Genomic DNA, 23,771 nt, shown 5'->3' with positions numbered 1-23,771 from the left:
TTAATTGTAGCTGGAGCCAGCGTGCTAGAGTTAGGTGAGCAGGATGGTGCGGGGAGAGAAGGAGACACCCGCAGTCAAGGTTTCTGAGGTTGTAACAGGTGATGTGATCTCGGAGGCAGCCTGGCTGGCAGTGGCTGGGGATAGAAGTAGGTGGCTCTGTTGGGGGCGAGCCTAGTGGAAGCCACTTCTGATTCTCATGCCATTCCCAGGGTGTGCATCACCCAGCCTCCACTTGCTGGGTTTACTTTTGTTTCCTCCAGTGGAACAGTTTCAATCTGAATTTGCTGGAAGCCTAGAACCTGAGACAGCACAGCTGGCAGTCAAACCCTCGTAATAGAATTTCCAGAACAAGTTCAGGCCCGAGAATGCACTCTCCTTGGGAGGTGGCAGGATGGTAGGGTTGGGGGTGGCCTGCTCTGCTTCTTTCCCTGCTGGGGAGCCCCACATAGGCCGGCCTTGGAAGGAGGAGGAAGGGGAGACCTGGCCCACACCTCAGCTGGCTCCACTGCAGCCGCCATCTCGAAATGGGCCCTCCTTCTGGGCATTTGACAAAGGTTGGCCAATCTGAGGGGGCAGCAGGGGGGCTCGGGATTCCCCTTTCCCAGACCCGGGCTGGCACAGATGGACCCCTGTCCTTGTCCAAGTCTGGACTTGTGCACTGTCCAAGGTGTCCTTTGGGATCTCGATCTCTGGCCTCCCTGGAGATCTGTTTGTTGGCTCGTTTTACCTGTGCCTCCCAGTTTACGTGCAAGTACATGCAGTTTTAGAATAAACATGTTTATATATACACATTCCCACATACATACGAATTTCAAAATAGTATGACTTCAGTTATCTGCTGAAATATTTGGGACCTCACCCTGATGATAGACAGCTGCTGGTAACCAGCTGAGCTCTTCAGTTATGACCCATGGCAGGACACAGGTGATTTCTATGGCAGCAAGTCACCTACGCTGTCATCACCCGTCTCCTTCAGGTGCTCTGGAATTACACTCTGGGTTTGGGGTTTTTTCCTGAGGGGAAGCTGGACTGGAAGACCTTAGCTAGCACGGCCTGAGGGCCCCTGGATGAAGACGCAGAAGAAGCTGTCACCTTTGCAACCAGAACAGTGTCACAGCCGTGTTGGAAAATTCAAGCAGGCCCCTCCCTCAGCCACACAGCTTCCAGGAAAGAGTCCTCAGGAGCAGTCGTATTAACGGGTCTAGAGCAGGGCTGAGCGGCCAGGCTTGCCCTCTGGTGGGTTTCCATTTGGAGAAATTGCCCGAAGGCCTATAGAGTATGTGGCTCAATTGGATATAAACAGCTATTTGTTGTCATTTTTATTGCACGAAGGATCTTTCTGGAATATATTTCCTACTTATCTGCTGTTTCCAGAAGAATAACTTATGGGTGAAAACAGATACAGCTGACATTTATTTTCCATTCCACCAGAACTTAGTTTCTCCCCCTTTCTTGATTTCTTATACAGAAATTTGATTTGATTTTAGTGCTTAAAATTAGCCACCACTTGTCGGAAATATAAACATCTCATAAATTGAGAGACGGGAGTAATTTGGTGAGGAGGCAGAGAGCCAGAAGGTTCCCGTTGCCAGGCTGTCTGCCCTGAGCGGTGCCTGGTTTCCTGGCCAGGGCAGCGCTGGAGGGGAGCGCGGGCCAAACCTCTCCTGGTGCAGACGGGGAAACGGAGGGCCGCGGGGAGGAACTGGCCCAGGCCGCCTCCTGATCTGGTGGCCGGGCCTGCCTTGCCATCCCTTCTCCAGGAGGAGGGTCTCGGAGGCCAAGAGGGAGCCCAGACGTGGCCCAGAACTGCCAAGGCCTGGACATGATGCCCTAAATAGATGAGGGTGATCACTAGGGAGGTTCTGATCTGGATGTCAGTGAGGGGGTGGGGTGGAAGTGGGGCTGGTGGGATCTGCAGTTACAAAGAGGTTTGAAACTTACTTCCTAGCCCTTGCATATGACAGGGCTTGGGTCTTTGCCCTAAACAGTTCACTGGGTGGAAAAATAGGGGTTCCTTTAACTCTTCCCTGGGGAGAGGGCTGAGGGTACGGGGGCTAGTCCAGTCCCAGGAATCCCGGGGCTTCCATGGCTGGTAGAGGAGAGCTGGTGTGTGCGTGGAGGGTGGTCACCAGGCGGCGGGAGGGGTCTGCACCCCCTAAGGCTGTGTGCTGAAATTTCTCCTCATCCTCACGTCAGAGGTGGCAGGTGGACTGGCTTCCATCGAATGTTTTCGTCCAGAGGTGGGAAATGAATATCCTGCTTGCTCTGCAAGGCCAGACCAGAGGCCCAGGGACTTGCAGTCGGGACTACGAAAGAATGCTCCAAGTGGGCCCCCAGGCCAGGAGCAGGGCCCGAGCGGCCTGAGGTAATAGAGCCTAGGTCAAACAGCCACACAGAGCTGGGCTGTTGTTCTAGTGCTGTCCCTTACTTGCTGGGTGACTCTGGGCAAGTTACTTAACCATTCTGAACCTCTGTTTCCTCATCCATGAGATGAGTCTAATTTTTTTTTTTTTTTTTTTGCGGTACGCGGGCCTCTCACTGTTGTGGCCTCTCCCGTTGCGGAGCACAGGCTCCGGACGCGCAGGCCCAGTGGCCATGGCTCACGGGCCCAGCCGCTCCGTGGCATGTGGGATCTTCCCGGACCGGGGCATGAACCCGTGTCCCCTGCATCGGCAGGCGGACGCTCAACCACTGCGCCACCAGGGCAGCCCGAGATGAGCCTAATATTAGTGCCTATCTCATGGGGTTGTCGTAAAGATGAATTAAGGTGTGTAAATATAAGTGGCAGGTACTGTTATTAATAGCAGTGGCAGTAAGACTGTTCATAAAGGGCAGAATGTAGAGAAGTGTGTTTCAACTCAGTAAGCCATTACGAGTGTCCCCACCCAGAATAGGTTATATCTTGAGAGGGGGAGCTCCCTGTCACTGGAGGCATCCAAGCAAATGTCAGAGGTCCCCTGACTGGGGATGTTGTCAGGGTATTGAAGCCTCAGACTGGGGCAGGCATGGCCATCTTGAAAGGGAGGCGTGGGCTGGAAGGTAGTACCTTGCAGCCCAGCCCTGTGCTGTGTGCATCATTCTGGAACCTGCGTCCCTCATATGAGGCACTGAGGTCTGGCGGCCACAGGGACCCAGTGGGTGATGTGGCAGGGAATGCCAGATTCTGAAGAATCCTCCTGTGTAGTGGGTTAGCCAAGTCCCAGAACAGGGGAGGCTGTGATCAAGTGACCCAGTGTCGGGGGCGGGGGGCGGTAGCTGGATGGAGTCTCCTGCCCCCTGGTCTGGAGAATTCTCCTCTGCCGGGCTGTTTGCAGAGCTGTGATGGGCAGAGAGAAACAGAGCAACTATAGCCCTCAGTGAGCCTGGGTCTGTGTGAGTTTGGCCTGGATGAAGCACAGGTTGTCTGACTTGTGCTGTGAGGGTCTCTTGCTTTGCTTGGTCCAGGGGGGCTTTGGAGGGGTGGCAACAGTGCCCTTGGGTATCAGACGGGGGTACAGAAGTTGGGATGGGATGGATGGGCGTGGGGCTTGGCAGAGAGTCTCTCTTGGCAGCCGAGCTGCAGTAGCTTTGGGGGGAATGCCCTGGGCCCTCCCATCCTGCAGCCCTATGTACCCTGGAAGACAGCTTCCTTCGGCAGGCTCTGCGGGTCCGCAGTGGCAGAGGACCTTCGACTTGGGCCTCTCACTTATGCAGGTAAGAGGCCCATCACTTATGCAGGTTTGGCTCAGTCTCTGCCCACGAGCCTGAATGCCTCCCCAGCCCCACACTGCCCTTCCTGCTTCCACACCTGTGCCTGGGTCCCCTACCTGCTGTGCCCTTTCCAGCTCACGTAGGTTTCTTTTGCTACCCTGTCGGTTTCTCCCTTCTTCCGATGCACTGATTACCCTGCCGCTGGCCGTGGAGGTTGAGCGGAGACTGCCAGTCCCAGGGTGACCATGTGACTCAGGCTGGACCAACCACAGTCTCCTTTGGGCTGTTCCAGATGAGACTATGCAAGGAAAGCCTGCTTGTCTGTGGTGTCAGAGCAGAGCTGTGCCTCTAAGAACATAGCCTTGTCCGGGAGAATGAAGCTGATGCAGAGCGGCCCATGAGGAGGGTGGAGAGGGAGCCGTGGGCACTGGGCCCCTCACTTCCAGTGCCTGCACCTGCCATGGTTTGGCCAGGGGCCAACACGCTCCCCTTTGGTCCACAGGGGTTCAAGTTGAATTTCTGCCCCTTACAACCGAGAGCCTGATGGATACCTGTCCCTCAGGTATATCCGCCAGTGCGCCAAGCCCAACAATTTGGATACCCTCTGCTCCTCTGTGGGCCCCTCCGTCCAGACAATGAGCAACTCACAGCCAAAGGCTGGGCCTTATTTATCTGTTTCTCCCTGCCCTGGGCACATGGCAGGTGCAAAAGTAAAAAAAAGGGAAAGTGCTTTAAATGAAAGGACGTGTGCTTAATATAGAGTTTGACGTTGTCATTTTAGTAAGCAGACTAGAACTTTTGCAGACAATTGAGTGTCACCTGATCAAATGGTTACCTTGGGAAGCCCCAAACTTATTCGGGTAAGGCTGGCTATTTTCCCTAGAACGTTTTTTGGCCTCCTGATTGGAGCAGAAGGCCATCCTGGATTTGATCCAACATGGTGTTTGCAGTTTGATGGAGAGACATAGCAGGAAGGGACAGGAAGAAGATGGGCTGCTGCTGGGAGTTCGCTGTTGTGTGCTCAGGAAGCCTTGAAGGGGGTTCCCTAAGAAGCCAGCTCAGAACAGGCTGAGGTGGGACAGTTGGTGGAATTTTGTTGCGCACAGTAGCGGCTGCTTTACAAAGAGGCAGCTCCTATGCAAAGGGGAAGGTTTATAAAAATGGCTCCTTCCTTCCCTGCTTTGTGTTCACAGCTGCGTTCCCAGTGTCTGGCGCAGGGCTGGTATGTCGTAGGCACTCCATAGGTATTTGTTGAATGAGTGAAGGAATTCAACAAGTATATATTTTTAAAGGATTGCCTCCTGTTTTCCAGGCACCATGATGGGTGTCTCTTACTGCTTTATAGAGCTGATGCGTGGGTGGTAGGTAGGGGACCTGTACCACGTCTCTTCACACACATCCAGTTATATGTTTCATTGGCCCCTGTGAATATTGCCTTCATTGGGACCTAATAACATGTTGGCTGGGCTTGGCCAAGGTTATATTTTTATGTTTTCATTTCCAAGGCCAACACTTGGTTTTTTTTTTTTTTAAGGGTCTGTTTTGATGCAGGCGAAAAATTAGAGTAAAAACAGAGCGCACACTCCTGGGGCACTGTCCTGGCTCATTTATCGTCAGCAGACATGAGCTGCCCTCCCTGGTGTGTATGCGCACATGCTTTAAATCTGAAATAACCGCACTTTGTCCTGGAGTTGGGGTCCAGTGCCCACCTTAGGTAGGGATAATTAACCTTTACTGATAGGACTTTCCCTTCTTGTCTGTCTGTAGATACAGGCAAATCCGCGGGATAGTGATAGCACTTTGGGGTGCTTTGGTGTGTGTACCTAGTCCCTGTGACAGTGACCTGCCATTTTAAGCACTGGAACCCTTTGTTTAAATGAAATGTTACGTGGAACCCCGTGAGTGTACAACACAGTGGAAGTGGATCTGCTCTGCTTGCAATGGGCATGGGAGCCCTTGCTTGGCCCCCTGACACCCCCTCCCATGTCTCTGCTGGCATCCCAGGGCCCCCCAAGCCCCTAGAGGAAGAGTCTGTACTCGTTTAGTCGCACTCGTTTGCAGTCGCACACGCTCACCCGTTCTGTCGTGTGTTCACATCTCTTCTCTCTCCCCCTCTTTCCTTCTGCTCGCCGTGCCCCTGGTTCAGGCGGGCCTCATCCGCACAGACAGCACTGACTACTTCATTGAGCCCCTGGAGCGGGGGCAGCAGGAGACGGAGGCCAGCGGGAGGATGCACGTGGTGTACCGCCGGGAAGTCATCCAGCAGGCGTGGACAGAGCCTCTCGGGGACCTTCACAATGAAGGTAGGCTGTGGGCGGGGCCCCCAGCTCTACCTCCGTCCACACCTCAGGGGTGTTTTTAGGTAACTTCTGGCCTGAACTTCTCAACTCCTGGCCTCAGTCTTCTCGCTGTGTAATGGGACTGGGCCATGTAGACCTACTGCACTAGCAGAGAAATGCCACTGGGTTTTAGGGGCTACCATAACAGGCTGGAGTTGGGGCCCAGAAGGGTACTTGAGTCCCCTGAACTGTAGTCCTTGGGACTCCAGTGTCTCTGAGGGGCTCAGTGCTGCGTTGCAAGGCTGTTTCTCTGCCAAGGCAGAAGGTGGAATGGCTGCAGTTAGCTCTTCCCCCCCCGAAAATCATCTCAGCCCCTGGGAACCACGGGAAGGAGGTTCTTAGGGCACTTGTAGGGAGACTGCCTGGGGTCAGACCACCAGGGTCAGCTCTGTGTCCAACAGACCATTTAAAAATCCTACCTCCACCACTGTCTACTGTGTGACCCCAACAAGTTACTTAACATCTCTGAGCCTCTTTTTCTAATCTGTAAAGTGGGGGCGATCGTTGTTACCTCTAAGGCTGTGTGTATTATAGTGTGTACAGAAATCCCCGCATGGAGCTTAGCACCTAGTAGGTGTTTGATGAATGGTTGCTCTTATCACGGTCTTGTTATTGAGGTAACTGCTGCCATGTTAGGGTGAGAGCCCTGCGAGGGGCGTCTCTGCACCCCAGTGACCAGCACCAGAGCCTGCACCCCGGCCTGCACGCCTACTCAGGACGCGTGGTTAAGTGAATGAAGGAGTGGATGCAGCCTGTGCTGGTCCTGGGGCCGTGCCGACTTCATAGTCGGACTGAGCTTTGTCTCGAAGCCCCTTTGGCCACTAAGACATGAGACCCTGGGTGGAATCTGGCCATGAGTGACCACACCCTCCTGCCTGGGCCCTGGCAGGGTTGGGCCCAGTGTGAAGGAATGCCTGGAAACCAGTTGTCCCCACATATAATGCCTCCGCTGAAGCCCCAGCTGCTGTCCCCCTGTTGCTCGCAGTGATGCTGCACTTACGTTGCGATGGTGGAGGCCTGGCGGCGGCGGGGTGGGGGGGGAGCTGAGGGACTGGGCGGAGCCTCCGGGGGGCTGGGGAGGGTCTCAGGAGCAGGTGGTGACCGTTCCCACCACCATGGCTGGGAGGAATGACAAGTCTCCCTCGGGCTCCAATTTTATCTGAGGCCAGTTCTGAATCAAAAGACCGTAAATCCTCCCTTATGGGGAGAGACCTTGGGGAAGTCCTACTCCAGGGCTGTGAGCCTGGAACCGACCACACAGTCCACCACCTCGGTCACTGGCTGGGAGGCTGAGACCGCTGAGCTCAGGGTGGGGTTCAGGCCCCGAATGCTGCTTTGACTCCCTTTCATCAGGCTGCCCGGCTGAACCTCCTGTGGGCCTGTGGGTGGTGTCGTGCCCTTGGCCCATGTGGGTCCTTCCTTAGAAAGACAAGGGTGATAGGGGACTTCCTTGAAAGCCTGTGACTCACTCACTGTTAATTTAAGGCCAGCTTTGCATCTGAGCCCAGTTTGTGAAGTGTTTCTGGGTGCGGCTGTCTCCATTTAACATCTCAGTTAAGATGAGAGGTTTGACCTTGGAGGCTGTGCCCTGGACGTTCCTATGCTCCTAATGCTGTCCTTTCCTCAGTCCTGCTTTGTAGCCGCCTTCCCACTGTCCAGGTCCCTGGGACCTGGATGCCAACAGGACATACGTGCCTGTTGCCAGAGTTCTGGCTCCTCGGCTGGGGGCCGGGGCTGCCAGACGCCAGGGCAGCTCGTCCCCTGGCCAGGCTGGGGCTTAAGGCTGCTGCTGCTTTTTTTAATCGAGAGAAAATCCATTTTAACATATACAATTCAGTTTGGGTTTTTGTTGTTGTTTTGTTTTGTTTTTTTTAACATCTTTATTGGGGTATAACTGCTTTACAATGGTGTGTTAGTTTCTGCTTTATAACAAAGTGAATCAGTTATACATATACATATGTTCCCATATGTCTTCCCTCTTGCATCTCCCTCCCTCCCACCCTCCCTATCCAACCCCTACAGGCTGTCACAAAGCACTGAGCCAATATCCCTGTGCCATGCGGCTGCTTCCCACTAGCTATCTACCCTACTAAGTTTGTTAGTGTGTATATGTCCATGACTCTCTCTCGCCCTGTCGCAGCTCACCCTTCCTCCTCCCCATATCCTCAAGTCCGTTCTCCAGTAGGTCTGCGTCTTTATTCCTGCCTTACCCCTAGGTTCTTCATGACATTTTTTTTTCTTAAATTCCATATATATGTGTTAGCATACGGTATTTGTCTTTTTCTTTCTGACTTACTTCACTCTGTATGACAGACTCTAGGTCTATCCACCTCATTACAAATAGCTCAATTTCGTTTCTTTTTATGGCTGAGTAATATTCCATTGTATATATGTGCCACATCTTCTTTATCCATTCATCCGATGATGGGCACTTAGGTTGTTTCCATCTCCGGGCTATTGTAAATAGAGCTACAATGAACATTTTGGTACATGACTCTTTGAATTTTGGTTTTCTCAGGGTATATGCCCAGTAGTGGGATTGCTGGGTCATATGGTAGTTCTATTTGTAGTTTTTTAAGGAACCTCCATACTGTTCTCCATAGTGGCTGAACCAATTCACATTCCCAACAGCAGTGCAAGAGTGTTCCCTTTTCTCCACACCCTCTCCAACATTTATTGTTTCTAGATTTTTTTGATGATGGCCATTCTGACTGGTGTGAGATGATATCTCATTGTAGTTTTGATTTGCATTTCTCTAATGATTAATGATGTTGAGCATTCTTCCATGTGTTTGTTGGCAGTCTGTATATATCTCTTCACAATTTTGTGGGACCATCACCATTATCTAATTCTAGAACACTTCTATCACTCCCATAAAAAACTTGATACCCATGAATTAGCTGTCACTCCCGTTCTCCTCTCCTCAACCCCCTGGCAACCACCAATCGACCTTCTCTCTCTAGAGATTTGTCTCTTCTGGACATCCCCTGTATGTGGAATCATACAGTCTGTGGCCTTTGTGACTGGCCTTCTTTCACTTAGCATGTAGGGTTCATCCGTGCTGGAGCATGTATCAGTACTTTACTCCTTTTTATGGCAGGGTAATAGTCCATCCTGTGGAGAGACCACATTTTGTTTATCTGTTCTTCTGTTGGTGGACATTTGGGTTGTTTCCATTTTTTCGCTATTATGATAATGCTGCTATGAACATTCTTGTACAAGGTTTCGTGTGAACATATGTTTTCAGTTCTTTTGCATATATACCTAAGAGTGGATTGCTAGGTCCTATGGCTACACTGTGTTTAACTTTTGGGGGAGCTGCCAAACTGGTTTTCAAAGCAGCTGCAGCACTTTCCATTCTCATGGGGCTTCTTGGGTGGGCTCAGTGAACGTTCCCAGTGACCTGCTGCCCTCACCTCTCCTCGCTTTGAGGATTCCCTATATCTGGCCCATGAAAGAGGGTGTGACTGGAACATCTCCAAGGTCTATAGCTGATGTCAGCAGGCCCTCCCCAATGCCCGTTACTGTTTTTGTTGAGAGAGAAACCTGGGTGCTGGTTAGGGTGTGATAATGGGAAGTGGCAGGTCTGGGTTTACATTCTGGCCTTTTGCCGTGAACTTGCTGTACGACCTGAGATGAGTCAGGCAACCTCTCTGAGCCTCCCTTTGACAGGCCTGGCAGGGAGAGCTGTGAGGGGTCAAGTTCCCTGTTTCACTTGCACTGCTGCAACCTCCGGGCACTGCTCATGTGTTGGAAGTGGCTGTTATGATTGTACTCACTCCGTGGATAGAGCCCTTGCCCCTCCTTCTCCCCTCCTGGGGGTCTTCTCCCCTCCCAGGAATTTGTCTCTGGGCTGCTGCACTCACTGTTGGACTCAGACAGCAGGGCCACCAGGAGCTTTGGTGCAGTGTCACCTGCAGAGAGAGAGGCGTTGGCTTCAGGGGCAGGGAGGGTGGACACCAGCCTGAGCCCTGCTCACCAGGCTGTGCCTTGCATTGTTCAGAGGGCCGGCTGCCCATTTCTGGTTTCTCCACTAGGCCAGTGGCCATACATTTTCCCAACTCTTTTTTTTTCCCCATAAATTTATTTATTTATTTATTTTTGGCTGCGTTTGGGTCTTTGTTGCTGCACGCGGGCTTTCTCTAGTTGCAGCGAGCAGGGGCTACTCTTCGTTGCAGTGCGCGGGCTTCTCATTGCGGTGGCTTCTCTTGTTGCGGAGTACGGGCTCTAGGCATGTGGGCTTCAGTAGTTGTGACACACGGGCTTAGTTTCTCTGTGGCATGTGGGATCTTCCCGGGCCAGGGCTCAAACCCATGCCCCCTGCATTGGCAGGCGGATTCTTAACCACTGCGCCACCAGGGAATCCCGGCATGCGGACTCTTAGTTGTGGCATGCAGACTCTTAGTTGTGGCATGCATGTAGGATCTAGTTCCCCAACCAGGGATTGAACCCGGGCCCCCTGTACTGGGAGCGCAGAGTCTTACCCACTGGACCACCAGGGAAGTCCCCATTTTCCCAACTCTTAAATCTAGTGCTTTCCTTCCTTTGCACGATAGCACTACTAACCAAAGGGAAAACAGAAACAGTGACATGGAGCCCTGTGGTTCCCTGTTGCCCTGTGATCTGATTTCAGTCCCTGAAGTACCCATGTGCATGGAGGCTTAGAGGCAGAACTCGGGTGTCCGTTGATTCATTCCTGAGGGTCAGTGGGCGGGGTCTCCTTATACTCACAATAGATGCTGCAGGCGCAGCTCCCCCTGCTCGGGGCCCTGTGTTCCCCGCACTCCAGCGGGTTGTCTCCTGCTCTCCGCCAGCCAGTTCCGATACGCCCTTCTCCAGAAGCCTTCCCCAGCTCCCCAGTCCTGGTGTGGGTCTCGGTGTGGAAGCCTGCCCTAGTCAGTCCTATTATAGCCCTTGTCATACAAGTTAATCATACAAGTTTAAATCATATCATACAAGTTAATAAATGCTGGTTAAAGAAGTAAATATTTTGCTTTCATCCAAAAGGCCAAAGCTGTGATGGTGAAATTTGGAGTTGCTGGCGGTGATTGGGAGGGATTTGAGGGGCACAGGGCATACTCCAGGGGTCCCTAAAATGCCCCGCATAGGCCACGGTAACATCACAATTTTTTTCCTTTATTAAGATGTTTACACCCAGCGCCACCTTTGATTTTTACAGCAAGCTTGTGGGGCAAGAGATCAAGGATTATCCCTCCCCATGTCACAGCGGGGGAGGGAAGCCTGGAGCAGCAGCGGCGCTTGGGCTAGGATGCACAGGGAGATGGGACCGAGTAGGGACTGGAACCCGGGCCAGTTCTCGCCTCTCTGCTCTTCATTGCCTCAGAGACTCGCCGTGTCCTTGTGCCAGGGAAAGGGCTCATGCCCACCAGTTACCTGGTATGGCACAGACCCTCATGCTGCCTTGGCTTTCAGAGGCAGGGAAAGGGGCACGCTTGACGGGGGCGGCGTCATGGTGACAGTCCCTTATGTGGGTTTGACCTCGGTTTCTTCCCGTCCCGGTTCCAGCTTTTGGCCTGGGTGACCTTCCCAACCTGCTGGGCCTGGTGGGGGACCGGCTGGGAGAAGCAGAGCGGAAGCGGCGACATGCCAAGCCGGGCAGTTACAGCATGGAGGTGCTGCTGGCGGTGGACGACTCGGTGGTGCGCTTCCACGGGAAGGAGCACGTGCAGAACTACGTCCTCACCCTCATGAACATCGTGAGTGTCCCCGAGTCCCGGGGCTGGGGGCAGGGACTGGGGTGGGGGCCCCCGGCGCTGGTCTGATGGACAGTTTCTCCTGGGCCTGGTGTTTTCTGGGTAGACTCGGGGAAGTCACTGCCTGCTCCCTAGTCCAGCTGGACAGCGATTTCCGTGGTGAGATGGGCCTGAGCAGGCATGACGTCCATCCCAGGCCTCAGCCTGGTCTCAGCTGTGCATGCCTGTGCTGAGGTGCCTACAGGCAAACCAGAGCCCATGGCCAGTGGCTTCTGGGCTTGGACACATTCAGAGCCTGGGTCAGGCACGGCCGGGGGCCTCACTTGCCTTAGAGTTGAAGGGACTTCCCTGAGATTCATCATCTGGAGAAAATGCCCAATCCCAGGCTGGGGAGACTGGCTAGTGAGCTGTCCGTCTGCTAGGGGGGATCCCAGGCCGCCAGGGTGGGCCTTGGGTGTTCGCAGAGATCAGACGGGCAGAGAAAATGAGGGTCATGGGCAGATTTTGAGACTGTGAAGCAGAGAGGCCATGCACTGTCCAAAGCAGGTGGTCACTGCTCAGCTGCCACTGGAGGCTCTCATGCTGAGATGCAGGGCTCTTGTCACAGAAAGGCCAGTTTTTTAAAGAAAAGTTAGAAATGCAGACAGTTTTGTTTTTTTAAAAAAACTTTTTATATGGAAAATTTAAATTGAGATATCCAAGTGGAACACCCAATTTTTTAAAATGCTAAAATAAAGAAACCCACTGTGAATGCGGAATAAAACCTATTTACACACCACATTTGGCCTGTGGGCTACAGTTGGGCACCTCTGACCTAAAGGGGCAGAGACGAGGGAGGCCAGGGGAAAGGAGGGTGAAAGCGTCAGGGGTGGGCTTGCACTGTTTCTCTTCCGGCAAGAGGCCTTTGTCAGAGGCGCCTGCGGCTGTGGCTCTGGGAGGATGGCGACCGGTCTAGGCACAGTGGGACCTATGGTGGAAACTGCTCAGGCCTCGGCCGGATGCTGGAGAGACGGGGCAGGACCTTAGGCCCTCCTTTATGAAGCCAGGTGGAGGGGTGACGTGGGGGTCAGGCCCCAGCTCAGAATACTAGGGTGCTGTGGAGTTCAGGCAGGAGGAGGCAAGCACCCCATCAACAGGAGACGACAGGGCGGGGCCTTCAGCTTGGAGTCTGCAGGAGACCCAGCTCGACGGCTCATCATAAACATTCATCCGGAACATAAGAGCTGAGAAGGAAGATATATATACATGGTGGGACCTCTTTATTTTTTATTTTATTTAAAAAAATTTTTATTGGAGTATAGGTGATTTACAGTGCTGTGTTAGTTTCAGGTGTACAGCAAAGTGAATCAGTTATACGTGTACAAATATCCAGTCTTTTTTAGATTCTTTTCCCACATAGGCCATCACAGAGTATTGAGTAGAGTTCCCTGTGCTAATAAGGACCTACTGGTCCTTATTAGTTATCTATTTTGTATATAGTAGGGTGTATGTGTCAATCCCATTCTCCCAATTTATCCCTCTCTCCCCCTTCCCCCCTGGTAACCATAAGTTTGTTTTCTACACGTGACTCAATTTCTGTTTTGTAAATAAGTTCATTTGTACCAGGTGGGGCCTCTTTAGAAAGCCAAAGTTTCCAGCCCCTGCATGGGCCTCCACTGGCCTGAAGGTTAGGGTCCTCTGACCTGAGGCCTGTAAGAAAGTTGGCTGGCTGCATTCTCGCGCAGACCAAAAGGTGACTGCAGGCGGGCCAGGGCTGCGATAGGATCAACTTACACTCAGTCCAACATGCAAGGTTCTTGGAGGCTGTGACAGACGGACGTGCAGCCAATCACAATGATCACAGTACTGCGTGGGGAGGAACATTAGTGGATTGGCCAAGAGCGTGGGCTTTGAAATCAACCAGTCTGGCTCTGCCCCTTCCTGTCTTTTGACCTTGGGAGCAAGTCAAAACCCCAAAACACCAACCCTCTCGAGTGTCCCTTTTTTGGGTGCTTCAGGTCTTACTTGCGGCATGTGGGTTCTTTCATTGTGGCGCGCGGACTTCTGTCTAGTTGTGGCACGTGGGCTCTAGAGCGCATGGGCTCTGTAGTTGCGGCACGCGGGCTCTCTAGTTGATGCGCATGGGCTTAGTTGCCCTGCGGCATGTGGGATCTTAGTTCCCCGACCAGGGGTCGAACCTGCGTCCCCTGCATTGGAAGGTGGATTCTTTACCACTGGACCACCAGGGAAGTCCCTCCCCACTTTTAAAACAGCATTACCTGGGGACTTCCCTGGTGGTCCAGTGGTTGGGACTTCACTTTCCAGCGCAGGTGGTGTGGGTTCGATCCCTGGTCGGGGAGCTAAGATCCCACATGACTCGTGGCCAAAAAACCAAAACGTAAAACAGAAGCAATATTGTAACAAACTCAATAAAGACTTTAAAAATGGTCCACGTTAAAAACAAAAGCAAAAAACCAAAAAAACCAAATAAAACAAAAACCCCCCAGCACTACCAATACTTACTATGCAAGGGTTTGGGGAGATTAAATGAGGCGCATAGCACATAGCATGGTACCTCGCATGGCATAAGCTCCCAGTAAGTAGTTGGTGATAATAATATGGCTTTCATGAGGGACGTGGTAACACATTTCTGGGAACTAAACAGCTGATGAACAGAAGTGTCAACTCCATGGTCATGCCAATCCCCCTGGCAACATTTGTAGGAAAATAAAATAGTGTGATGCTGCCTGTGCTGTCTGGGGTCCATAATCCAGCCACACGGGAGGCAAGGTGGCTCTTAGGAGGGCATGCAACCAGACCCTTGTAAGCTGTGTGACCTTAGGCAAGGGACCTGTATTCTTCGGAATGTGTAGCTTGTAAGTGATGGAAAACGAATTCAAACTAGGTTAAGAAAAACAGGGCTAAAAGAGATGGGCCAGGTTGTGGAAGGGACAGGATGGAGCTGGTTGTAAGTGTAATCGGTAGTAGAGGCTTACATGGACTCTGTTTTTAGGTTCCCTTCTCTCTGTGTGACATCCTAATTCTCTTTGACCAACATCTCTACAAGACAGATTCTGGCTATTAGCATCATGAAGCTCTTCTTTTTTTTTTAAAAATTTTTGTATTAAAGTATAGTTGATTTACAATGTTGTGTTAATTTCTGCTGTACAGCAAAGTGATTCAGTTATACATATATGTACATTCTTTTTTAAATATTCTTTTCCATTGTGATTTATCATAGGATATTGAATATAGTTCTCTGTGCTAGACAGTAGGACCTTGTTGTTTATCCATTCTATATATAAAAGCTTACATCTGCTCACCCCAACCTCCCACTCTATCCCTCCCCCAGCCCCCTGGCCCTTGGCAACCACCAGTCTGTTCTCTATGTCCGTGATTCTGTTTCTGTTTGATAGATAGGTTCATTTGTGCCAAATTTTACATTCCACATAGAGGTGATATCATATGGTATTTGTCTTTCTCTTTCTGACTTACTTCACTTAATATGATCATCTCTAATTGTATCCATGTTGCTGCAAATGGCATTATTTCATTCTTTTTTATGGCTGAGTAGTATTCCATTGTATATATGTACCACATCTTCTTTATCCATTCATTGATCCATGGACATTTAGGTTGTTTCCATGTCTTGGCTGTTGTGAATAGTGCTGGTATAAACATAGGGGTACCTGTATCTTTTTGAATTAGAGTTTTGTCTGGATATATGCTCAGGAGAGGGATTGCCAGATCATATGGTAGCACTATTTTTAGTTTTCTGAGGAACCTCCATACAGTTTTCCACAGTGGCTGTACCAACTTACATTCTCACAAACAGTGTAGGAGGGTTCCCTTTTCTCCACACCCTCTCCAGCATTTATAGTTTTGTAGACTTTTAAAAAATTTTTATTTATTTTATTTTATTTATTTTTGGCTGCGTTGGGTCTTCGTTGCTGCACTCAGGCTTTCTCTAGTTGTGGCGAGCGGGGGCTACTCTTCGTTGCGGTGCACGGGCTTCTCATTTCGGTGGCTCCTCCTGTTGCGGAGCATGGGCTCTAGGTGCACAGGCTTCAATAGTTGTGGCTCACGGGCTTTAGAGCGCAGGCTCAGTAGTTGTGGCGCACAGGCCTAGCTGCTCTGCAGCATGTGGGGTCTTCCCGGGCCAGAGATTGAACCCATGTCCCCTGCATTGGCAGGTAGATTCCTAACCACTGTGCCACCAGAAAAGCCCTGTAGACTTTTTAATCGTGGCCATTCTGACCAGTGTAAGGTGGTGCCTCGTGGTAGTTTTGATTTACATTTCTCTAATAATTAGTGACATTGAGCATCTTTTCAGTGAAGCTGACTCTTATTGCCATAGCTCCCTGGCCAGAGACAAAAGAAGTTTCCCCTCAAGTTCCCAGGCAAAAGTTCCTGGGGCTGGGCTCTGATTGGTCTAAGTTTGGGTCACATGACCACACTTTGGACCAATCACTATATGCTGGAGAAGGAGATACAGTTTTTCAAAGGAGGAGAGGGACTGGACATAGGCATGGCCACTGGAGAAATTGTTCTGAGCTCACGAGACACCCCATTCTGTGTCTGTTATACCATTTAATCCCTGAGAGCCTCCGTTTTTCAAAATAGCGTCTGCTCTTGGGTTGAATATGTGTAAAGTATTTAGCACACACCTGGCACATAGAGAGTACTCAAGCAGTGTGTTCTGCGTTCTTATAGCTCTGTTGTCTTTGTGTGTGTGTATATGTGGTTCTTTGTCAAAGTCTCTGAAGGTAGGGTCCTTGAGGGTGAGAACTTTGACCTAGGCTGTTTTGAAACCCAACAGCACACAGCATAGGTGTCTAGTACAACACCTGATAGGTGACCGGTAAATGTGGAAGTGAATGGTGTCTATGGGAGAAGCAGGGAGCCAGCATGGGAAAAGGAGAAAACAGCAGATTTCTGTCTACAGTGCCAGCGTTAAGAAAAGGGCAGGGGTAGAAATCAGCTCCAACTACAGGAGCCCCAGGGAGGGGAGGGGGGCCAGAAAGTCTACCCCTTGCCACCTCTTTGTTTGGTTACTAATTCTTTTATCCCTGAAGTAGCATGTGGTTTGCCACTCAAAGAGCAAAAGCTACCATGTGCAGCCATTTGAGAAAGAGAGGGAGGGGGGGAGGGTGACTCTGCCTATGAACACACCCACCTCACTGGAGCACTTGACCGCCCACCCAGACTCTATAAATTGCTAGCCCAACCTAAGACCACACAGCTGAGTCCTAATCCCATTAATGGCAGAGCCAGGCTGGCCCCTGGAGCCAGCAGGTGGAGAACAGGAGGGAGAACGGGAAGGGGGCAGGGGAGACCTTAGGAAGCGCTCGGTGCTGGGACCCTCGGTCCTGAATCCTGAAGACCCCAGGAATGTGAGCTGGGCTCTATTCACAGCCCCAGAGTTTGCTAAAAGAAAATTCTCAGAAAAAGGTAAAATCATGACTCTTCACACAGAAATAAAAGCAGGCGTTGTGTTAAAGATTTTACTCTACTCACTGATCAGTGAGGGAACCAGACAGATGTTACAAGCCATTCAAAAGAGAACCCAAAGAACAGAGACATTTATAGATCAGGAATTTTGAAACGAAAACGTGCAAATAGAGCCAAAATTGGCTTTTTCACAGGGCGGAAGGGAAGACAGAATTTACATGTCTGTAGACAAGAGTTTTGCATTGCTATCAGTTCCCTAACACTGCTCTCAGTTGCAAAGCAGCTTCTGTAGCATCAGATTCAGATAAGGCCAATAGGTGTGCTGTGGACGGTGCATAGCTTTCACGGAAGTACACATTTTTATTCCCTGAATTTGCGGCCTGGACTGGGTTGCAGGTAGAGAGCCCTTTCCATGGATGGCAGGGAGTCTGGTGATGCATGGGACTTATGGGCTGCATCCTCCCTCCTGGAGCTAGAGGAGTGGCAGATTCCCTCAGGACACAAGGGCACACCCTGGATTCTGGCTGTGTGAGAGGACTAAGCAACTAAATGGTGGGACCTTCCCCCCCATACCTCCCCAAGAGCTGACCTGCCAACGCCCCTCCCTTTCTGGATTCTGGTTGGGGAGTAGGGTATGGAGAGAAGGCCTAGAGTTAGGAGTGCTTGAGAGTGGGTAGTCTGAGGAAGACCATAGAGCTCTCTTTTCTTGGGCCACATGCTCCATTCTCTCTCGCATCTCTCAGAGAAAGCTTCCCGTCTGGGCCCCTGCATTAAGGATTGCGTTGCTCAGCTTCTCTTGGTTGGACTGAAGTGTGAGCATGGCAGCAGGTTCTGGAAGGGTAGAACAGACTTGCTGGAGCCCCACTCCCCAGCTGGCCTGAACCCCAGTCTGGGCTGTCATTCATTCATTTGTTCAGAGCCAGGTGCTACGCTGCCTCAGTGGGCCTCCCCTATGCTAGGCATTTGGCAAGATGGGGGTGGGTGTGATCTGGGCTCTTATGGTCATAAGTGACAGAGACCCAGCTCACACTAGCTTAAGCCAAAGAAGGGATTTATGGGACAGGACAGCTCCAGGGACTCGGGCCTCAGGTCCATTAGGATGCTCTCTCCTTTCCTCCCTGCTTGTCTGCTTGGTGATATAAGCCAACAGGAGCCAGGCTTTCTCTCCATGGCAGGAAACAGGACCACTGGCAACCCCAGATTCCCACACTTCCTGCTCTTAGGACCCAAAGGCAAAGGGATCCTTTCTGCCCTCCTAGGGAGGATTAGCCTGGGTTGGGTCACATGGTCATCCTGGACTAATTGCTGTGATTGGAGCGTTGGCTTGGGCCCCCAGGTGGAATCTACTGCTGTGAATGCGGTCAGGTGGAGCAGTGTCTGTTCCTAGACACCAAGCGGTGAAGCATGCAGAGAGAATAGCTTCCACAGTGGAGGGCTCAGAAAGAGTGGAAAATGTATGTACTCCCTTCCCTCAGGGCACGTAAACTGTTGTATGTCCACAAACAATTGCAAATTGGGGACTTCCCTGGCGGTCCAGTGGTTAGGACTCCACACTTCCACTGCAGGGGGCCCAGGTTCGATCCCTGGTCCAGGAACTAAGATCCTGCATGCTGCACAGCACGGCCAAAAAAAAATAAATTAAAACTAAAAATAAATAAATAACACACCATAGTGAAAGCCTTCATTTATTCATTAAAAATACATTAAAAAAACAATTGCAAATTACATAATTCTTGAAGTCATTAGAATCATTTTTGAGCAACCGCCGGGAACCAGGCTCTTTATAAACGTGACCTCGTTTACTCAAGTCTCCCAATAACCCGGTGAGAGGTCTGAGTATCCCTGATGTTCTTACACAGAAACCGAGGCGCAGAGAGCTGGCTGTAACATTTTGGTCGCCCAACTGGTCGGGTACGGGGCTGAGATCTGAGTGACAATCTGTCGACTTCAGAGCCACCCTCTCCCCACGGCCTCTGCAGAGGTCTGTAGCCTCAGCCAGGTGGTGTTGTCCATGGCTGGTGACCCAGATGTCAGGGAAGAATCAACTTTTCCTCTACCCTCTTAGGTTTAGTACCTGGAGACATGCAATTTAAACTGACAAAAGACAGATTAGCAAGAGAAAAAGAAAGTTTGTTTACGTATGCAATGTGCTTGTCCGTGCAAGTGCTCAGTGATGAGTAACTCACAAAAGGGTGGTTAGAATTTGGGGCTTATATGCTTAACTTAATAAATGGAGGAGAGGGGAGAAGAGGCTCTATGGGAAGGGCAAATAGGTTTCTTTAGGAAAGATAAATGGGCTTTAGGAGAACAACTGGGAAATAAGAAAGTTTGTGATAATATATGTTTATGCAGGTGCAAGTGGGCTTTCTGCCTTTTTTTTTTTTTAATGACCATGAAATTCCCCTGGGGAGGGGATTTATAGTAGCTCATTTCCCCAGAAGTTGCTGCTTTGTCAGAGGTGGGAATTTCTGAGATGGTTTCTTTCTGCATCTGTTGAATCTCAAATGCCTTCAGCTTAAAATAATATTTATACCAACTCTACAGTTCTGAGTGGGTCCCCACACAGGCCAGGAGTGGGACCCTGGGAGTGACCCCAGGAAGTGAGTGATTGTATGTGTGTGTGTCCTGGAGGGACCAGGGCCCCGTGCCAGTCCCTGAGGTCCCCGCTTAGGGTGGAAACCCACATGTTGTGGGCTCTGCGCCACTGTGTGCCCTTGGCGAGGCCCCTACGGGACACACAGCACTGAAGGCCGTGCCAGGAGGGCCTGCTTTGGAGGCCTGTTTCCATAGTCTTGGTTCTACCTTCCTTCTCACAACCTACCAGAGAGTAGGCGAGGAGGAGAGTAAATGTCTTCTCTCAGAGGTTCTGGAGGGCTGTTTGAGGCTGGTTCCTTGCTCACTGCTGCCTCTCCCTTGTGGGTGTGGGAACAGAGGTGTGCAGCTGAGACAGAGCTTCCCTCGAGGGCTTGTTCCTCCGGGGAAGAGAGGCTCACAGCACTGAGATGGGCCACGCCTAAGGAGCTGCTGCCTTGCAAACCTGCGGCTGCCCCAGGGGGAAAGTGAGGGTTTGGGGTTCGGACTTTCCCAGGTGCAGTGGACAGCTAGCCAGAGTTCCTCCTGTGGCAGTGAGTGGAGGGGCTGCCCACAACCTCTCGCTCCCAGGGGACCAGCAGCACATCCTGTCCATCGTGTGGGAACTTGTATTTGGCTGGGATGCTTGAAGCGCTAATTCCCTTAGGGATTTCATGAAACCGGTAAAAAGGGTGTCCCTTTGCTCTTCCCTCGCAGCACCTGCCTGCCTGTGACCGTTTCTGATCCCGGTTTCCGGGGCCAGGGCTGGCCTGGTGGGATCAGAGAGAGATCTGGTTCCCAGGATGGATGGTCTCATTGTGCTAACGCAGGGAGGAGGCGACAAAGCCCTTAGTGGAGCTCGGAATGATCTGATCAGGCCATCAGGCCCCAGTCACTGTAGCTCTCAGGGGCACCTTGCCTCTCACTTTACTTTTGCATTAACCTGGGCATGTGCTATAAATATTCATGCAGCTCCAGATGGTGGGCAAGGACTCCTCCTCAGCAGTCCCTCACATGCTGCTGGGCCCTGGATGGACTTGGCTTTCCAAGCCGTTCCTTGCTTTACCCATCTGTAGTGGGTCTCTTTCCTTAAGGCTTCTTCAAATCTCAGGGCAAGGGAACCATTAAAACATTTTTTTTATTGGAGTATAGTTGATTTACAATGTTGCGTTAGTTCCAGGTGTACAGCAAAGTGAATCAGTTATACATATACATATATTCATTCTTTTTCAGACTCTTTTCCCATATAGGTTATTATAGAGTATTGAGTAGAGTTCCCTATGCTATACAGTAGGTCCTTGTTGGTTATCTATTTTATATATAGTAGTGTGTGTGTGTTAATCCCAAGCTCCTAATTTATCCCTCCCCTCCACGTTTCCCCTTTGGTAACCATAAGTTTGTTTTTGAAATCTGTGGGTCTGTTTCTATTTTATAAATAAGTTCATATACATCATTTTTTAAAACTAGATTCCACATGAGTGATATCATATGATATTTGTCTTTCTCTGTCTGACTTCACTTAGTATGATAATCTCTGGGTCCATCCATGTTGCTGCAAATAGCATTTTTTCATTCTTTTTTATGGTTGAGTAATATTTCATTGTATATATGTACCACATCTTCTGTATCTATTCATCTGTCGATGGGCATCTAGGTGGCTTCCATGACCTGGCTATTGTACATAGTGCTGCAATGAACATTGGGGTGCATGTATCTTTTTGAATTATGGTTTTCTTCAGACATATGCCCAGGAGTGCGATTGCTGGGTCATATGGTAGTTCTGTTTTTAGTTTCTTAAGGAACCTCCATACTGTTCTCCATAGTAGTTGTACCACTTTATATTCCCACCAACAGTATAAGAGGGTTCCCTTTTCTCCACACCCTCTCCAGCATTTATTGTTTGTAGACTTTTTGATGATAGCCATTCTGACCTATGTGAGGTGATACCTCGTTGTAGTTTTGATTTGCATTTCTCTGATAATTAGTGATGTTGAGCATCTTTTCATGTGCTTTTTGGCCATCTGTATGTCTTCTTTGGAGAAATGTCTGTTTACTTATTTTTTATTTTTTTGGCCACACTGCACGGCTTGCAAGACCTTGGTTCCCCGACCAGGGATTGAACCTGTAGCCCCTGCAGTGGAAGTTCGGAGTCCTAACCACTGAACCACCAGGGAATGCCCAAGGAATGTCTATCTGGATCTTCTGCCCGTGTTTTGATTGGGTTGTTTGTTTTTTTCTGGCATAGAGCTGCATGAGCTGTTAGTGTATTTTGAAGATTAATCCCTTGTCGGTCACTTTGTTTGCAAATATTTTCTCCCATTCTGTGGGTTGTCTTTTTGTTTAGTCTGTGGTTTCCTTGCTGTGCAAAAGATTTTAAGTTAAATTAGGTCCCATTTGTTTATTTTTATTTTCATTACTCTAGGAGGTGGATCAAAAAATATATTGCTGTAATTTATGTCAAAGAGTGTTCTGCCTATGTTTTCCTCTAAGAGTTTTATAATGTCTGGCCTTACATTTAGGTCTTTGATCCATTTTGAGTTTATTTTTGTGTATGGTGTTAGAGAATGTTCTTTTTTTAAAAAATTTAATTAATTAATTTATTTATTTTTGGCTGTGTTGGGTCCTCATTGCTGCGCGCGGGCCACCTCCACTTGTGGTGAGTGGGACCACTCCTTGTCATGGTGCACGGGCTTCTCATTGTGGTGGCCTCTCCTGTTGTGGAGCATGGGCTCCAGGAGCATGGGCTTCAATAGTTGTGGCTTGTGGGCTCCAGAGCGCAGGCCCAGCAGCTGTGGTGCACGGGCTCAGCTGCTCTGCGGCATGTGGGATCCTCCTGGACCAGGGATCGAACCTGTGTCCCCTGCACTGGCAGGTGGACTCCAAACTACTGCACCACCAGGGAAACCCAGAGAATGTTCTAATTTCATTCTTTTATATGTAGCAGTCCAGTTTTCCCAGCACCACTTATTGAAGAGTCTGTCTTTTCTCCATTGTATATTCTTGCCTCCTTTGTCACAGATTAATTGACCTTAGGTGTGTGTGTTTATTTCTGGGTTTCCTATCCTGTTCCATTGAGCTATATTTCTGTTTTTGCGGCAGTACCATACTGTTTTGATGACTGTAGCTTTGTAGTACAGTCTGATTCCTCCAGCTCCCTTTTTCTTTCTCAGGATTGCTTTGGCCAAGGGAAACATTTGAAACATAAGGGGCAATTTTCAGCATTTAGTGAGTGCCTGTTGTGTACCTAGTATGACAGACAGACTCCTGTTCTAGGGGACCTTTGAGGGCAGTGCTGAAGGAGGTGGTATCCCTATGGACTCAGGGAGAGAGGAGAGCTTTCTGGAGGAGGTTGGTCCTGAGCTAATCTTGGCGGGGAGGGGTCTGGCAAGGTGAAGAGCATACAGGCCAAGCGTGGTGGCAGCCGGGCTGCACAGCCCTGGTGTGCAAGGGAGGTGACAGAGGCCTGCAGAGAACTCTCGGTAGTATAGCTGTGGTAGGATGGTCCATCAGGCAGTAACGTGGGCTCTTGAGTGGTGAGAATGCATGAAGAACATTGCCTGATGGTGGTACCCAGGTGGATGAGGGCAGGAGAGGATGGATGCCAGAGGCCAGCTGAGGCTTTGATGGGGCAGCAGAAAGACCCAGGATGTGGGAACTCTGAGCTATCCTGTCATTCCAGTACCTACCGCATATCAGGCACAGAGCTGAGGACTTTACAGGCAGGCTTCTTGAATCCTCACTGCTGCCTTATGCAGGCAACGTTCTGCGGCTCTGAGAAGCTAAGGCTTGCTCAGAATCTACACAGCTAACAAGTGGCAGAGCTGGGATTCGAACTCATACCTGTCTGATTCTAAAGTTTGCACCTTCCTTCCACTACTGCTGTGGCAGAACTTGAAGAGGGAGAAGGAGGGTCGCCGGACTCCCGGCCCAGGAGGTGGGAAGAACGTTGCCCCTTTGCAGAAGGAGCCTCTTCCTGAGATCGTCTCCATAGCAGAGTCAGGATCCTGACGTTTCACCCTGGGGCACG

General features: G+C 50.4%; 1 protein-coding gene across 2 annotated transcripts in view; it reads left to right on the top strand.

The window, feature by feature from the left end:
- Positions 1-23,771, top strand: part of ADAMTS14 (ADAM metallopeptidase with thrombospondin type 1 motif 14) — a 147,330-nt gene that overhangs the window by 75,748 nt on the left and 47,811 nt on the right. For both annotated transcript variants that reach the window (XM_060286031.1, XM_030862506.2), the window contains 2 exons: positions 5,837-5,993; positions 11,556-11,746. In XM_060286031.1, the coding sequence (XP_060142014.1) occupies positions 5,837-5,993; positions 11,556-11,746 (348 nt within the window). The remainder of the gene's footprint in view (positions 1-5,836; positions 5,994-11,555; positions 11,747-23,771) is intronic.

Source organism: Globicephala melas, chromosome 16 (assembly GCF_963455315.2).
Source record: "Globicephala melas chromosome 16, mGloMel1.2, whole genome shotgun sequence".
Classification (NCBI taxonomy): Eukaryota; Metazoa; Chordata; class Mammalia; order Artiodactyla; family Delphinidae; genus Globicephala; species Globicephala melas.
Note: the sequence above shows the minus strand (reverse complement) of the source record. Positions and strands in the feature narration are given on the sequence as shown.